At 32.7% G+C, this 17,746-nt stretch overlaps 2 protein-coding genes across 5 annotated transcripts; one reads left to right on the top strand and one right to left on the bottom strand.

The window, feature by feature from the left end:
• Positions 1 to 1,994: 1,994 nt before the first annotated feature.
• Positions 1,995 to 7,438, bottom strand: LOC103500291 (uncharacterized). 3 transcript variants are annotated; one of them, XM_008463542.3, is made up of 7 exons: positions 6,732 to 7,434; positions 6,190 to 6,239; positions 6,067 to 6,106; positions 5,439 to 5,516; positions 3,337 to 3,453; positions 2,607 to 2,686; positions 1,995 to 2,412 (listed from the first exon to the last, which is right to left on the bottom strand). In XM_008463542.3, exons 1-7 carry the CDS (start codon positions 7,329 to 7,331, stop codon positions 2,304 to 2,306), a joined length of 1,074 nt encoding a protein of 357 aa, XP_008461764.2. In that variant the 5' UTR covers positions 7,332 to 7,434; the 3' UTR covers positions 1,995 to 2,303. The 3 variants fall into 3 exon arrangements, with proteins under 3 accessions (XP_008461764.2, XP_008461766.2, XP_050939228.1); XM_008463544.3 differs by lacking the exon at positions 5,439 to 5,516 and having other exon boundaries at positions 6,732 to 7,436; XM_051083271.1 differs by lacking the exon at positions 2,607 to 2,686 and having other exon boundaries at positions 2,234 to 2,412; positions 6,732 to 7,438.
• A 2,005-nt stretch (positions 7,439 to 9,443) lies between these two features.
• Positions 9,444 to 13,162, top strand: LOC103500294 (protein N-terminal asparagine amidohydrolase). Of its 2 annotated transcripts, XM_008463547.3 has the most exons (9): positions 9,444 to 9,665; positions 10,315 to 10,500; positions 11,169 to 11,233; positions 11,339 to 11,438; positions 11,530 to 11,568; positions 11,664 to 11,855; positions 12,269 to 12,447; positions 12,573 to 12,692; positions 12,890 to 13,162. In XM_008463547.3, the coding sequence occupies exons 1-9, from the start codon at positions 9,612 to 9,614 to the stop codon at positions 12,999 to 13,001; spliced, it is 1,047 nt and encodes a 348-aa protein (XP_008461769.2). In that variant the 5' UTR covers positions 9,444 to 9,611; the 3' UTR covers positions 13,002 to 13,162. The 2 variants fall into 2 exon arrangements, with proteins under 2 accessions (XP_008461769.2, XP_008461770.2); XM_008463548.3 differs by lacking the exon at positions 10,315 to 10,500 and having other exon boundaries at positions 9,468 to 9,665.
• Positions 13,163 to 17,746: the final 4,584 nt, after the last annotated feature.

Raw genomic sequence — 17,746 nt, 5'->3', positions numbered from 1 at the left:
CTATCTTAACAAACAACAGACCGATTTCTTTGTTTGCAATTGTAAGTATGTTCGATTTTGCTCGAACTTTGTCCTCGTCTTCGATTTCTATCTTTTTTTTCTTTTGGAGAGTTTTTTAGTTTCATTTTGTTCCTTGCAAGTGAGATTGAAAGTGAATATACCAACAACAAAAGACAAAACTAAAGAGTTCAGACATATCCCAAACCACAACATTTCTTTCCAGGCTAATAAATGCCTATATTTTATACTTTATATCAGCATATCTTTTAAACATGTTAGACACGTCTTATCTTTTAAACATGTTCAAAACGTCTTAATGAATCCATCAACGTAACTTTTATATATATCAATGGTTTAGACTATTAGATACGAGACAATTCATGTAGTCCATCTACATGTCCTTTTATTAGTCAAGAAATGAAATAATTAACCGTCCTCAATCGACATCTCTTGGATGGTTCACTCAAGGCAACAAGACCGGTAAGGTCTAACCATATGGTTTGGGTGAATTGTTTTGAAGGTAGGTTTGGTGCTTAAAAATAGAAACTACACCCATTTAAATACTTTATCGAGGAGTTGTTTGGATGTCCACCTGGTTTTTTTTTTTTTTTTAGTTTCTAATTTTAAAAAAAAAAACTTTTTTTTTGTTTTATATGTTTTACAATTTGAACGGATGGTTTTAAAATTGTTAAGCACGTTGAAAATCAAGAAAAACAAATCGTTGATTTTAAACACGATTGCTGTCTAAAGTTTCAAAAGTAGTGGCTTTAGTGTTATTTTTATATTTATTTTAATTTAAAAACCTTTCATATTTCTCAACAATGACATTATCATAAATTTAGCATCATTGTGGTGCTCCAAAACTACGGTTTTTTTAGCAAAGTATACGATCTCTTAATTAATTGAAAAGTTTTTCTCTAGCTTTATTTGTTTGTATTGAATGTTGTATTTGAGCTTCTCTCTAGATCTCATTTTTATATTGTTGTTTTTCTATCAAGACAATACTTTTGATCTTGGAACATAATGAGAACGTAAAGATGTATCAACTTTAGTTGAGAAAAGTAAAGCTAAATAGCACATTTTCAGTGCTACCAGCCAAATATTACAATGAGTATACTAGAAAGATGAACCAAATTAAAGGCAATTGTAGAGGGACTACAGTCTTTGAAAAGTTTTGATCTACGAGTCCCGCAGCCCCAAGCGAGTGGAGATATCTTCCCAAAAAAGTTGGGTAGTACTATTGAATGTGTCCTTGAAAGTGTGATTGATCCACCGTTTGTCCATAATACAACAATCAAGGTGTTGAAAAGAATGATATTTTTCGAGAAAAAAAATTATCCATAAATAAAATTAATAAAAATACACAAATTATGTTTTGAGACTCATGCTTAGCCACCTAAAGCGAATAACATATTCAAGACATTCTAATATTATTTTAAGTGTCCAATAAATCTGTCAGAGCTTTCAATCTTGTGATGTGATATAATCAACTTTTTAATTTCAATCTAATACAATTTTTTGATCTCTTTAATATTTTAAAATATTTATAAACCTATTTTAGATAAAAATACAAAACAAAAGTTTAATACGTCCTTGGTAGGTCATTTAGTTTTAGTTTTTAATCCTTCAAAATTAATTCAATGAACACTTGTTTTACAACCTTTATACTCTCTAGGTTTTGATATACTTTTTTTAAATTTTTTACAATGGTTTTAAAAAATCAGGTCAACCTTTCGAAAATTAAAAGAAAAAAGTAATTCTTAATTTTTAATTTTTTTTTTTTTTAGATCTCAGCTAAGTGTCTAATTTTTTTTAGATGAAGATGCAAATTATTGAAAAATTAAGATAGAAATAAGCTTGAAATCAAAATTATTAGTAGATAATTAATATATATTATTAAACACATCAGACAGTTTTATATTTATTAGTTTGGTTAATTTAATAGATCACAACAAATAACAAGAAAAAGCAAAGGAGATATGTACAAAAACAAGAAAAGAAAGGAAAAATATGTGATTTACTTCTCAATGTTTTCCATTTCTAACCTCAGTAAATGGCTTCATTTTTTTTTTTTTTTCTTAACCTGATTCATAGCATATTATACAATTACAAACTGTCAAAAAGGAACTGATAGGAAGACAAGAATTACCAATATCTAATCAAATATATATCTATCTGGTGCATCTACATATAATCCTCGGCGCTTCCGTTGAATGTTTCTCGAGCTCATCTGTAGTTGGGGAAGAATGGTTTGGACAGAAGTCCACAGTGAATTTTAAGGGCGAGGATTTCGGTATGCGTATTCAGCTTCCAGTAACGTTATCTGTCCTCAACTGCTCAATTGGAGGAGGGAGGAGAAGAGCGAGCCTCGTTTTGTATCTCTCAATGCGTTGCAACCGTTCTTCTCTCAATCTGGATGAATACAAACAGAAAGCAACAAATTAATATTCGAAGTTAGAATGTACAGATAACCAACATCATAGTTGACTAAGAGACCAAGAGGATATCAATTAACCAAACGGTTGTTAAAACCAAATGTCAATCGGATTTGCTGAACTACAAAGATGAAAGAACTATAGAAATTAAACTGGGAAAAGAAAACGCACCGTGATCGGACTTTCTTTGCGCGTCTAACATGTCTTTTTAATAACTCTTGCGTTGACAAGTGCTCAATGGATCCCTCATCCTAAAAAGCAGAAACACAAGTAAAGGTATGCCCAATAGTTCTTGCAGAACAACCTTATGGACAAGAAACACTTCTGAGAAGAATTCAGTTTGTTGATAAACTAAAGAACTGGTTAAGAGTGCAAACAAGAAATAACCCAGAGAAGAAACCAATAACAAATGTCAATATTTAAGTTTGATTTAGGTCGAGGGTTTGAGGTCATACATTTATGCTACCAAGCAAGCACACCCACCCCTCTCGACAAGGGTACAAAGTGGATGTGGGCTTTCTCCTTTCAACAAAATGTACGGATCTTCTAGTAAATATGTTGCATTGCATCAAATTCATTGTCCAAGAAAGAATTATCGAAATTTATCAAAACCTTATTGCGTCACCTCGGCCTCCATCATATCCAAATCTATAAATCTATAATGAAGATCTGGAATCAATTATACAACTAAATGATTGCCAACAATAGAAAACCTTTCAATTTTGAAGAAGGCATCAAATGAAAAGGACAAGCTTCTCATCAATATGATTTTGCATTTATAGATGTCCGAGCTTAATCCATGAGTGCAAACTATACTGTACTAATTTGGCACTGTAATTTTTATTCATTAATTTGTTTTGATTTCCAAACCAAATTTTAAATAATCTGAACAAAAACCAACCTTATCTTCCTCATCAACTTCTTCTTTGACAACTTCCTTTTTCTGTGATGGAGCAGCACCAGCCACGGCGATGGGCAGTGGTCTCGGAAGTGACCTCAAAAAGCTTCCATATTGTGGCTGCCAATAGAAAAAATTATCAGCAAGCATTTTAAAAATAGAATAGGACAGCAAGCATACATTCCTTCGGGTGAATATATTACAAAGACCAACAGCGGGAAAAGGAGATGATATCTGATCAGCTAATATTGCCTTTTAAGAATTGAAAATAGGAGAGTGTATACAGAAAAGAGTAATAGCAATGATTTTTAAAATACTTAAAATTTCTATTGGAATGGGAAGTCTCCACAAAAAGGAAATGCACCATATGATAAAGAAAGGAACTTTGCCTAGCAGAAAAGAATGTATTTAAGCATACTAGTTAAGCAGGAGTAGCTTAAGTAACCATTGAAAGTAAGGGGACAAAATAGACATGGGACTTGATGAATAAGTTTGCATGCATGAAACTAATGAAAGAATAAGGGAAAAAGACCAAAGCAGTGCTGATGTACACTCTTCACCAAGATTGAATTGCCTTTCAAAACCAAAGATAAAGTTTCCTAGTTTACATTTATTCAAGTTATTGGTTTATACCGGCGGTGATAAAGTGTTTTTTCTTTTTTTTTTTTTTTCTTTTGGGGGGGAGGGGGAAGGGGGGATAAAAGACCAACTTTCATTGATAAAAAAAGAATTATGATACGGAAGAACAAAAAACAAGCGCACGAAAGGGAGCACTCAATCAAGCAACACATGTACAAAAGGAACTCGTCATCGACCTCTAAGGAAGAGGTTAGATCTCAGAAGGGGCCATACATCAAAAGATTCCCTCTCAATCCCCAAACTCTATTATCCTTCGTAACGGCAGATGGAGAAACTCCTGAACATAGCATTAAAAAATTTGTGATAAGCTATCTCAAGGCTAAACATGCTGAAGAAGTGGTCTCAAACGGACTGGGCATAGTCACAACTCCAAAATAAAAGATCTAGATCTTCCTCAACCCTCCAACACAAGATACAATAGAAAGGCCTAACCAAAGATGGTAACTTCCTCAATATTCTATCTGAAGTACATGAATAATCTGCCAGACAATTTACTTTACCTTTTTTGGGATTTTCATCTTCCAAAGACATAAAAGAAAAAAAAACAAGAATAAAAAAAAAAGACACCCCCTGGAAAGGGAGTGGTCTGCCAAATAAAAAAGGATCCGCAAGAAAAGCCCTTGGAGGTGCTAAGACTACATAGTTGAAGGTCCCTTCTCCCCTTCCTAAATTCAAAATCATCCAATAGAGAAAGGAGATCCACAATCTCCATCGGACAATGGAGCTTGAACAAATGAGTGAATGAGCTTTGTGACCGAATCATAACATCAGGAACATAACAATTTTTTGTAGCATATAAATGGTAAATGTTAGGGAACATGCTGCACATCGGTCCCGGAACCACCTACCTTCCCAAAAGAGAGTACCATTTACATCACCCATCACACACTGAATCAGATAAAAAAGAATCGAAGCTTAATAGAAATTTCTTTCTACATGTTTATGGGTATGCCTTTAACCCCACTTGAAATCCAGTCAAAAGGATGAGATCGTACATGCTCATGATAATCCTATACCACATGGAGGAAGGAGCGAGTGAAAAGCATCATAACCATTTTGCCCATAATGCTTTGTTATGAGAACTTAAATTCTGTAAATCCAATCCTCCCAAGTACACAGTCTTCCCAAGAATTGCTCAACGCACAAAATGTGCACCTTTACCTTCCTCCACTCCCCAAGGGAAGTCCCTTATAAGTTTCTCCAATCTTTTACACACCAAACACAGGGCTTAAAGAATTTAAATAAACCACATTTTGCATCAATCATGATGAAGAATCCAATATTGATATGTACAAAATATGAATGAGAAAGATACAACAGAAAGACCAATCTGCTGTAGTGCTGACACTTAATCAAAAATCTAATCCTATAAGGATCTAACAAATAGTGTGGTGTTAAAACAACAGGACCAAAGTGCAGTTAAAATCCACCAAAGGAAAGATGTTGAAATCAGAACTAACAAAGACCTGGCTTTCTTCTTGAGAACCATTCCTCAACCATGATCGACAAAGCGCATAAAGAGAAGCCCCATCAGTTATCCGAACCTAACAATAGTTACTATATTAGTATGTCATAAAATGGTATTTGCTACATTTATAAAAACAAAGTACTCATCCTAAGCAAGTATTTATTAAACAGAATTGAAAATCTGATCCCACAGAGTGCAAAGGCATCGTTCAGCAATAAAGGACGTGAATATTAAATAAAAACGAAGAAGACACCCTTCATTTATCCAAAAGACATAAAACATCTAAGACCACAGTCAATTTGATCCATCCCTCCGTTTGTAAGTCACGTATTCCCTAACTCATAAGTCAAATGAATCACTAGGTTCTTGGTAGAAGAACAAACATGTCACAATTTTCAATTTTATAAACAGAAGGGCAAACTATTTTGCACATCATACTCGAAATGTAAGTTCAAGAACCTGAAATTTGCAGTAAAACAAGGGGTGGAAAATTTGCAAATATCAAAATTGCATATATAAGTGAATCAGTGATCATCATTCAAACAGAAAGGGATCTAGGAACTTTTCCATGCCAGAAATCTTCTAAAGAAAAGAAAAGGGCACAAACTTCAGAATTTAGAGCTTACTTTTCGATCTCTAACCACACAAAGAGTGTCGTCTCTAACTCTGTCCCCAGACAAAAAAACACAATGTCACAAGTTTAGAAAAATCATGAATGAAATATATGTAACATAAGGAGCAACAATTACCTCATTTCTTTACACCCATTGGACTCGCAGATTGTTGATGGAGGAAAAGCCTAGAAAGAGTGGTAAAGTCAATTTAAACTATGCAAGAAAATCTAGGAAAGAGCGTGGGGGACATAACAAACTCATGGGGTTCAATAAAAGGGCAACAGGATTAGTTAAAAGAGACTTGGGAATTCAAAAAATGATATGAAAGAACCGACCAATTGAAAAAAACAGTAACTCCACAAAGCATAATTGACAAACCACATGTTGGTTAAACTAATAACATGTAATTACTATCCCAATCGTTAGAACAGAAACAAGTCTACAACTATAAGCATCCAACGGTCACACAAACTCAGGTTCAAATGTTAACTCAGGTGGTCAAGACTTCAAGTCACTATTGAGCAAAAGAAATGGAATTTTTTGGGTAAAAGCCAAAGAACCAACTCACAATCAGACATCAATCTTGCAATTCTTGTAACTAAGGAGCGAAAACCTGAACTCTTTTAACCCATCAAACTAACGCCTCAAGAACTAAATCAAATTACTACCCAACTAACCTTTGGATCAGAGGAATTGGGGGCACCTTTAATCGAGCCCGAAATGGAAGACCCAGAAAAGGGAATAAGCTGCTGCTGCAAATTGGGAGGTCGAGTCATATGCATTGGATGGCTCATGGAGTCCAAATGAGGCGACCCAATCGGGCGATGGGGGAAAGTGACAAGGGGGCGATGTGGGTAGCCGCCAGGGTTAGCTAGGGTGACGGCCTGATCGACGGGAAGAGGACGAATGGGGCGAGGAACGAAGCCGCGGCCAGAGGAGGCGACAGGGTAAAGAATTGCCTGAGATGCATCCTGATGAAGCTTGGGCAATTGGGTGTTGGGAGTTCGAACGGGGATGGACTGAGGCTGGTAGAGGGCTTGAGAAGGGTAATGGAGATGGTGGGTTTGAGGAATTGAAGAAATGGGTCTGGATGGTGCTTGATTCGCAAGCGGACGAGCAATGGCGGCAGTGGCAGCGGCGGCGGTAGTGGGGGCGGTAGCAGCTGCAGTTAGAGTGAAGGAAATAGGAGTGACGGTGGTAGTGGTGGTGGTGGTGGTAAGGGCGGAGGTGGCGGCGGAGGTGGTGTTGGTGGGGATGAGGGGAGAGTCGACGGGCATGGTGGCGGGGAATTTGGGAGTTTGTGGTTTGATTTGTTTGAATATCAAATTTGCAAAATAAAAACTTGAATTTCTATGAATTGACAGGATTGGGGCTTTGGACCCCGGGGGGGTGAGGGGGGCCGTTGAACTTTGAAATGAATCATCTTCCATTTTTTTTTTATTTTTTATTATTATTATCTTTTCTTTTCAACCTATTTTTATTTTCATAATTTCAAATATATACTTTTTGGGTTTTGTACTTTATTATTGCTTTAATTCTTTTCTTTTCTGAAATTTGTATTTTAGTTTATGTATATTGTGATTTTGTGTTTAGGAAAGACAAAGACTTGAAGAAGGTATTTATTTTTAATGCTTTATCTTTGTTGGTACATTTGTGATGGAAATTTTGTTGGTTCATAAGTAAGTATAGAGGAGTTTAGTGGATATTTTCTTTATCTTGTTTTTCCTTTTTCCAATTAAGGTATTACTTCTTTTTTTTCCTTTTCCATTTATCAAGGAAAGGAGTGATTAAGGGTGTTAGAGATATCTCAAATGATAGTAAAGTTCTTATTATTGATTTAAATTATAATATTGAAAATGATGAATCCATGGTAGAAACTTTTTTAACTAAATTTTTATATATAAAATATAAATAATGGTTTTTCGAGGTATATTTAATGATTCAATATAAAACAAGATAGAAATTGATAATATGTACTAGTTTAATTATACTAGATGTGAAATAACAAGAAAGAGAAATCTAAAAGGCAAGAATAATGAAAATTTAAGACATCATGGGTTGCTTATATATGTATTGAAAAAGAGATGTGAGTGACAAGAAATTCTTGGTTTATTTTTTGAATCCAAATAGATACAAAAATGGAACAGATATTTCTACAAGAGGAAAAAAGTTAGAAAATAATTAGAAGTTTTGTGTAAAAATTTAAAATTAAGCCATAGATATTGTTGATAAGATGGAAATTAAGTTGTAGACATGAAATAATTTAATTGAAGATTTTAGAGTTTGGGATAAGAGGGAATGGTGAAACATAGTTGAAGGTAAAAGAAGCATATAAGTTGAGTTGTGATATAAAGAATAGAGTTGAGATGTTTATATTTCCATCGAAAGGTCATCACCACCACATATTATGTGGAGCAACATCCTTCAAAATCAAAGGCCAAAACTCTAATTTTAGAGTACACTATCAAAGACATTTTAACCAAGTAAAATAGGTTGATGGAGTGATGTTAAAAAAAAATGTACTAATGACCCATTTAACCTTTGCTCATTTTTTTCCATTTCCATCTTTATAACATTTGCTCGGGTCATCACAAAGTGAAATTACAAAATTGATTTATTGTATACATGTGTTTATTTTCAGCCTTTACTCGCTTTTGTTACTCATTATCGTCACTAGTTGAGTTTTTTTCGTTGCGTTTTTTAAGTTTATTTCTTCAAATGTAGGACGATAATTAGGTATATTATTGGTTGTAACTATCTTCATATAGTCCCATTGTATACAATAGCAATAGGATGACAAGAAAATAATAATTTTAACTTTTTTGTTGCATAACAAATTTTAATTACACAATTAATAAGGTTATATCCAAATATTATTTTAAAAGGTATTGATAATATGGTTAAAAAAGAAAAGGTTGAAGTAAGATAAAACTATACTAATGAAGCAGAAAAGGAGAAAAATAAAATTAAAAAACAAGAAGTAGTGAGTAAAAGGAATGGAGAGCGAGCGGTGTGTACGTGAAGGCCAATTCTATAATTTTCTGTTTCATAATGATGTAAACAAAAGACTAGTCACAAACTTACATATCGAATTTCCTTTGTAATTGATTGCACTGATGTTATTCTTTTAACAATAAATGAAAAGAAATCGAAATTCAAACCTCAACGTTGATGCTACGTTTTTCTTTTCTTTTTTTTTTTTTTTAAGAAAAGGTAGATAGTCAAATTAACACTTGACATAGGGATTTTGCATTTTCCTGGTGATGTTAATTTGTGTTTTTGAGTCATAATTTTATTAGTTATTTATGTTTGGGTCTAAGATGAAACTATAATTTTAATGCAAAATTTGGACAGATTCTCCTTTGCTATAATATGAACATGAATAAAGAAAAGAAAAACCCCATGAAAACCCGTTTTTTTTCCTCAAACAATTCATTACAAAGTTTCCACTGATTGGTTCTTTCTCCTTGCACAAATTTCTTCTCTTCTTCTCTTCTTCCCTCTCCCATTTGTTCTTCCTTCGTCTATCATCTCCTTCAAGCTTCCATACCAGAACCATGATTTTCGTCGATGGCGCACCCTTCACCCTCCAATCATCTTCGTCAAATAAGGTATTTTCCCGCCCCGAATCTTCCCAATTTTTACTTGAAACCTCCATTTCAAACGTTCTAATGAACCCCTCTAGCTTATCTTTAAAGTCTCCTCCCGTTTTTCTATCTCAATGTTTGGTTTTTTGTGAAAAAGATTCAGATTTCCACCCACTTTCTTGTTTAAAGATGTGGGTGTTTTCAATCTCCTCATTGGAAAATCCCATTAGCAAAAGAAAACGAGTTTGGATGGATTTTGAGTTGTGAAATAATAGAAGTTTATTATTGTCTTTTCTTGATTGTATTTTCCATGATCAAGTCTTTGTACTCATTGTTTGACTGTCGGTAGATTGTTATGATTCATATGGTAATATTTGAACTTATCTTGAGGAAAATTCTTGAAACTTAAAAGTTTGTTTGCTCTTGATCATTATGATTGTTCTTGATCTTTTGACCTTGTAAACGGCATTGTTTACTGATTAATTTTCTGGATACTACTATATGAGTAGCTTAGAGTAGAAATATATATGTGACACATTAGCATTTGATGGGAAATTTTTTCGAATAATTAAATTAGATCAGAAGTGTTTAGGTATCCGATATCCCATGCTTGGAAAAAGCTATATGTCTTTGTTTGATCATTCAGAAAGAAATGTCCTTTTTTCCTGAACAGGGCGCTGATGTCTTGTATGCTTTAATGGAGTGCCCTTATCTTGTTGATGCGACAAATTTGTTCAAGGGTACTCCTGAGATAAGGTTCACAGTTTCTGAAGAGTCTGGTGTCGAGAGATCAACTATGAGTAAATGGGTTTATGTATTTCAGAAAGAATATGCCACTGTAGATCCTGCATTAGTGGATGTAATCTTTCCCCTCTCCCTTTCTTTCTTTGGTTAAGCTGCTCACTTATGAATTTTAATGATGTCCTTTGCTAATTCTCTTACTGGATAAGTGATATGAATAGCTGCAGAGTGACTAAAATATCTTTCAACAGCTATACTGAAGTTAGCTATTGGATTAAAGAGCTCAAAGATTGAATAATCTGTTTTCCTGTATTTCAATGCTTCAAAAAGTAGTTGTCTTTCCAAGACTTCGTGGTGGCCAAATTCTAATTGCTCGTGTCATAACCACGACCTTGCTTTAACAAGATCAACTTTATAGATTGTAAACTGTGTCCTTGAGTTCTAAATATATAATGCTTATGTGTCCCGTGAGATGTCAATAATACTCTTTAAGGTTAAGTTTTTGAGATCATGGATGTCCTCTAAAAGATGCCAAAAGATTATGATATTTATCCTTAGGACTTCAACAAAGAACCAAAAGCAAGTTTTTCCCTTATTCAACCATAAGTATGTTGCAGTTGCATTCTGAACAAAATTTTATGCTTAGCCGAGTAGAAAGGTATTAGACCCTCGTGAAATGTACACTTCCTAATGAATCTATTAAAGTAAATAGTCTGCTTCTCTAAGATGCAGATTGCTGTTCTTTTCTAACTTTGTGTCTTTATACCCCATAATGCATAACTAAAGTTTGTTGGCACTGATGAAGCAACAACTTGTGTGGGCATAGCTATTCGGAATCGAAAAAATGGAATGTAAGAATTAATTCTGAAAAGTTATGTATATTGCTTCTGCAAATCATGCCATTAGGTTACACTTATTGTCAACTTATGCACCTGACCTCATTTCCTGGATTTCAGGACATCTGTTGCACATATGGATTTCCCAGACATCATCAATATTGCCCTCTCACAGATGTTATCCCTAGTTGTCGATCCCACTGCTGATGCTGAGTTAGATGTAACTTCATGATGTCACTCCCCCTTATCTTACAAACTAATTGCTCTAAACAAATGCTTGAGGACTGATTTTGAATCTGTTACCAGTACAGGTTCATTTAGTTGGAGGTTTTGAAGATGTTCTACTCAAAGTCTGGCCCAGGACCCCTTACTTTGTGATTGCTTTCCAAGGATGCTATCCACAAAATCAGAATAGTTGAATTGAATAAATTGGGGTTTGATGCAGGAAAATAATAATATTACTCGGACAGGAGATCGTAAAAAGATGGAGGGCTATTCGTTACCGCTGTGTAATAAAATTATAAGGAGTTTGTGGACAAGACCCGAGAAATTTCATCTTCAGACTCTTTGTATTCTTCTGCATAACACTCGGAGAGACTCTCACGGAAATTCTTACCCTATCTTTAATGGATTCGCGGTCAGCCTTCACTTCATCCAGTTTCATGTTCTGTTTATTTCTGTTACTCTTTTCAGATTCAGTTTTCATTATCGTCGCAATTTATGAGCAGATTTACAAACTATACTATTAACATCAAACATGCCAAGAAAATCACCATTGTTTGAGCGTGTTTGGGAAAACAATTTTCTACCTTTAGAATAAAAATTTAATCAAAATATGCTCGAGTAACTACAACTATGTTTTATTTCTTTTATACTGTTTTACTGATTATTTTTCTTCGTTCCAAAATATTGTGATTGTGAATAGTCATTTCAAGTCATCTTTGAGATGAAAACTGTACTCTTGTGGATATAATGCAGAAAGTGATTGTTATTCTTATCCTAGTGCTACATTTTATTTTGCATAATCTAGTTTTCTTTTTGCTAATTCAGGTGAAAACATCTGACGGATCTGTGTTCCCCGCTAGCTTTGATAGTACTTCAAGATGCCCAGATGAAGTTGTTCGGAGAATTCGACTGTCTTCATCATGTGAAGATCCAAGTTGGGAGGGCAGACTGTTGGAGACATACGAAACTCAAACTGATCAGTTCAAAATTGAACCATGCCGCTGGTAAGCTGTCAAACTTTAAAGTGCAAATCCTCCCCATGATCTCTTTTTCCCTTTTCAAATTTCCAATATATTGTTACAATTTACTCCACTCGACGACAAATGATGTTCTTGTGATATAATAACAGGACGCCATGGAAACAACACATGGCCCTGTCTCTACAACGCCTTTCCGACTCTGAAATCCTCCAGTCGTGTTCTACTTCTCCTTCTGTAGAAGGACCAGACTTCGTGGAGAATTCTAGAAGGTATCAAATGTCAAATACACTGCGAATAAGATTATATTTACTCGCTCTATCATCTGAATTTCAAAACGTTCTTCCACCTAACTATTTGTGTCCCCTGTCCCTCAAGAATGTTACATGAAAAATTGTTACGTACAACTCAATCCATTATATCCAAATGCCAGGCGTGACATATTGAATGTTCTCTCCCTCTATAACAGGCAGTGGGCTTATTTAGTGGAACACCCAGATTGGAGGGAGACCTTCCCAAAGAAGAAGGCAAGAATTTTTAGAAGGGCTGCTAATGGAAAATGGGAAAGGAGCTTTAACTGACTTCTTCTGTTCTGGTATCTTTGTATGAATCCCTTATAGTTCTGTTATCTTTGAATGATCTTTACCATTGGTGAATGTATTTCTATTCCTTGAACCATTTTAAATAATGAGAGAATACATTGTTATCTTCACCCAATTAAATTTGTGTTTATGATTGGCTATGTGTCCGATGAGTTTTTAGCCCATTATTTTTCTTAACTAACCAAATAAATTTGGTTCAATCAGAATTGTCGATAATTGTAGAGTGGACAAAATATTTGAGTTTTTATATTTTTTTTTGGTCAAGAATGATGAATAATTTTATTATTATTCTTTAAAAAAAAAAAAAAAAAAAAAAACTATGGTGATTGCCTTAAAAGAATATATTTTTCCTTTTTCTTAGATTTAAGGAAATAAAAAGGGTAGGTTATTGTAAATATAGTAATATATTATAAATGTAGATATCCATAACCTACATAGGTTACAATTTTCATATAACTCTCATTTGATTTCATATTGTAATATTTATTCCATTAAATTTCATAACGCAACTTATACCATAATATGTCCTATAAATAGAGGTGTATGGTGCCTTTGTAATACACAGTTGAGTTCAATTATCATCTACTTCCTCTCTTCTCTATTCTTTTTTGTGTTGTTGCATTGTTTTTATTTAGTTTCTTTGTTATTTATTTCGTAACAGGTAGGTTATAAGGTTAGTTTTTTCTTTTGGTATTTGTGAACATTACATGCAATAATCCATGTATACATCATGCATAGTTTAAATATTTGAGAAGGTAATGACTATTGCATGTTGTAACTCTACATATTTACATGATTATTGTTTGTTAAAAATATTATTAATTCATAATAAGATCATGGTTTAATTCATCTTAATTTCATTATGATTTATGTGATTGTTTATGTTTGGTTCTTATTTCAATTATTTTAAGATCTATGTATAGTTTATGGCTTCTTTATGATCTGTTTCTATAATTTAGTTGTTTACTTTCTATTAGTATAAGTTTTGTAATTATTTTTATGGTCTAAATATTTTTATCAATTTACCTAACTATGTTATTTTAACATATTATGTATAAGTATGTTGTAAAATTAACGTTTTTGGTGTGTATTGTTATTAATTTTTCATAATATGTATATATAGTTTTTATTTACAATTTTAATTATTGTACATTAACATGCATGTTTTGAATTATTATATATGAGTTCTATTGATTTTTGTATCATGTGCTTAATATGAAATTTGTTTTGACATGTTTATTAAATTTCTAATAGAAATTAGTTTCTTTGTTTTTTGTTATAGTTTTATCATGTCAAGTCTTTACCAAATAAGAATTTTTTGCTCTTGATATCAATGATGATAATTATTTACCATAGATGTTTGACGCTGAAATTCATTTGGATGTCATGAATCTTGGAGAAACGATTAAAGAAGGAAACATGACTTTAAGTTAAGAAAAGACGAAAGTCATGATTTTCCTTCAACATCATCTTCATGAGGGATTAAAGATTGAATATCTTACGATAAAAAATCTTTATAAACTATGACAAAGTTTAAAAGAAATGTATGATAATAAAAAATATGTAATTCTTCCTAAAGCTCGATATGGTTGAATGCACTTAAGGTTGCAAGATTTTAAATCAGTAAGTGATTATAATTCCACATTATTTAAAATTTGTTCAAAATTATTGTTATGCGGAGAAAAAGTGACTGATGAAGATATGTTAGAGAAAATATTTTCAACATTTCATGTCTCGAATATGTTCCTGCAATAGCAATATCGAAAAAAAGGTTTTAATAAGTATTTTGAACTCATATCATGTCTTCTTGTGGTTGCACAAAATAATGAGATATTTATAATGAAAAACCATGAATCTCGACCAACTTGAGCAACACTATTCCCTGGAGCAAATGTTGTATTTTCAAATAATATTAATGGTCAAGGTCGAGATCTTGGTCATAGTCGTGGGCGAGGTCGTAATCGTAGTAGAGGAATAAGTAATTATACTTTACGGGGTAATAATCATTTAGATGTCAAGAAAACCACAAATGATGATCATATAAAGAATACTCCACAAAATAAGAAAATTAAAAGTGATGAAAATCAATGCTTCCGTTGTGGTATAAATGATCATTGGACTACTACTTGTCGTACATCCAAGCACTTAGTCAACCTCTATCAAGCCTCATTGAAGGAAAAAGGGAAGAATGTTGAAGTAAACTTTGTCTATCAAGATATACCTTCCAACATGACCCATTTGGATGTGACATACTTTTTTGAGTCTCTAAAGAGAAAATGATGTTAATTAAGAGTAGCAAAAACTTCCTTTAATTATGATAATGTCCAAAACTAATATTTACATTATGTTTTAGTATTTTCTCCATTTAACATTTACTAGTTTATTTACATTATTTATATTTTAATGTTAGTTTTTTTCTTTTTACCAAGAGACTTATTGTAATTGTTTTTTTTTTAATGAAGAGTTATAGACAATTCTTATATTTTAGCTAACTCAAAGATAAATAATGAAGGCTTATGTTTGACAGATAGTTGAACTACGCACACAATATTTAAAAGTAAAAAATATTTTTCTACATTGACAATGCTTGAAACAAACGTCAATACAGTATCAGGTTCTACAGGATTGAAGGTTTTGGTAAAACAAACTTTATTTTGCTTAGAGGAACAAAATTCACAATTAGTAATAAGTTGTTCTCTAATAAGTCAAAAAGAAACTTATTGAGTTTCAAAGATATACGTCAAAATGGTTATCATGTTGAAACTAACAATAAAAATAATATATAATATATTTATATTACATTTATTGTTTCACATAAGAAGCGTATATTGGAAACACTACCTGCTTTTTCTTTTAGATTATATTATACTCATGCAAATTGATTGGGTCATCTTGGGTCAATAATGATGAAAAGAATTATTGAAAATTCTCATGAACATCCACTGAATTATCATGTATTGCTTGCACTCTAGGAAAATTAATTATTAGGTCATCACCAGCCAAAGTGAGAGTTGAGTCACCTACATTTTTTGAATGGATTCATGGTGACATATGTGGACCCATCAATCCATTAAGTGGACCATTTAGATACTTCATGATTTTAATTGACGTATCAAGTAGATGGTCACATGTGTGTTTATTATCAAGTTGAAGTCTTTCACTTGTAAAATTACTTGCTCAAATAATCAAATTAAGAGTACACTTTCTTGATTATACAATAAAAAACATTCGACTTGATAATGCTGGTGAATTTACATCCCAAACATTTAATAATTATTGTATGTCAATTGGGATAAATATTGAACATCCTATAGCTCATGTTCATACACAAAATGGTTAGGCATAATCATTTATTAAGTGTTTACAATTGATTGCCAGACCATTACTTATGAGAGCAAAACTTCCATTATCTATATGGGGTCATGCTATTCTGCAGTACAATTAGCTTATGGTCAGGAGCTGAATATTTCTCATTTGCGAATTTTTGGTTGTGCAGTATATATTTTAATTTTCCCACCACAACGTACTAAAATGGAACCTCAAAGAATGTTAGAAATATATGTCGGATTTAAATCTCCATCAATTATTAGATATCTTGAACCCCTGACGGGGATGTATTTACTACACGATTCGTTGATTGTCATTTTAACGAGACAATTTTTCCAACAGGGGAGGAATTAAGAAGTTGAAAAATGAAATTGTCTGGAATGTATCATTGTTGTCTCATTTAGATCCTCGTACAAAGCAATGTGAAATAGAAGTTCAAAAGATAATTCATTTACAAAGAGCAGCAAACCAAATGCTAGATGCATTTACAAATACCAAGAAAGTGACCAAGTCATATACTCCAGCTGCAAATACTCCTTTTAAAATTGAAATCCTAACTCAACAAGTTGATACAATTAATAAATTAACACTGCACCAAAAGGGTGGTAGACCGATAGGTTCAAAGAATAAAAATCCTCGAAAAAGAAAAGTAACCAATAGTTGAAATGACTTAATTGACGATATAAACATTCAAGAAAAAATCCTGAACACGACTAATGGTAAAAATGTTGAAGCAACTTTATATGAAGATAATAATAAGATCTCAATAAATTATACAATGACAGGAAAAATATGAAACATAATTAATGTACTTGTAGACAACATTTTTGTTGCATATAATATCATTCATGGTATAGATTACATTATGACAAAAACCTATTAACGAATGTTGTAATAGAACGAATTAGTCCAAGTGGAAAGAAGTCATCCAAGCATAATTAAACTTACTCACGAAACGTGAAGTTTTTGGACCAGTAGTTCATACACTTAAAAGTGTAAAACTTGTGGAATTTAAATGGGTATTTGTGCGCAAACGAAATGAAAATAATGAGGTCACTAGATATAAAGCACGATTTATTGCACAAGGATTTTCTCAAAGAATAGACATTGATTACGAGGAAACATATTCTTCTGTGGTTAATGCTATTACATTAAGATATTTAATTAGTTTGACTGTATGTGAAAATCTTGATATGCATGCATCTTATGGATATAGTTATAGCATACTTGTATGAATCTTTGGAAAATGAAATCTATATGAAAATTCTTGAAGGATTTAAGATACCTGAATTATAAAATTCAAACTCTAGAGAATGATGTTCAATCAAATTACAAAGATCATTATATGGATTGAAACAATTAGGACGAATGTAGTATAATCGCTTAAGTGAATATTT

This window comes from Cucumis melo, chromosome 4, assembly GCF_025177605.1.
Source record: "Cucumis melo cultivar AY chromosome 4, USDA_Cmelo_AY_1.0, whole genome shotgun sequence".
In the NCBI taxonomy this organism is placed as follows: domain Eukaryota; kingdom Viridiplantae; phylum Streptophyta; class Magnoliopsida; order Cucurbitales; family Cucurbitaceae; genus Cucumis; species Cucumis melo.
Note: the sequence above shows the minus strand (reverse complement) of the source record. Positions and strands in the feature narration are given on the sequence as shown.

What these genes read in the sequence shown, in the direction of transcription:
- LOC103500291 (XM_008463542.3), bottom strand. Translation starts at nt 7,331, where the DNA reads ATGCCCGTCGACTCTCCCCTCATCCCCACCAACACCACCTCCGCCGCC. An exon ending in GTGTGGTTAGAGATCGAAAA is followed by an intron (nt 5,517 to 6,066) that starts GTAAGCTCTAAA and finishes AACTATTGTTAG; the next exon opens with GTTCGGATAACTGATGGGGC. An exon ending in GTTCTCAAGAAGAAAGCCAG is followed by an intron (nt 3,454 to 5,438) that starts GTCTTTGTTAGT and finishes TTCTATTGGCAG; the next exon opens with CCACAATATGGAAGCTTTTT.
- LOC103500294 (XM_008463547.3), top strand. Translation starts at nt 9,612, where the DNA reads ATGATTTTCGTCGATGGCGCACCCTTCACCCTCCAATCATCTTCGTCA. An exon ending in CTATCTTTAATGGATTCGCG is followed by an intron (nt 11,856 to 12,268) that starts GTCAGCCTTCAC and finishes TTGCTAATTCAG; the next exon opens with GTGAAAACATCTGACGGATC. An exon ending in AAAATTGAACCATGCCGCTG is followed by an intron (nt 12,448 to 12,572) that starts GTAAGCTGTCAA and finishes ATATAATAACAG; the next exon opens with GACGCCATGGAAACAACACA.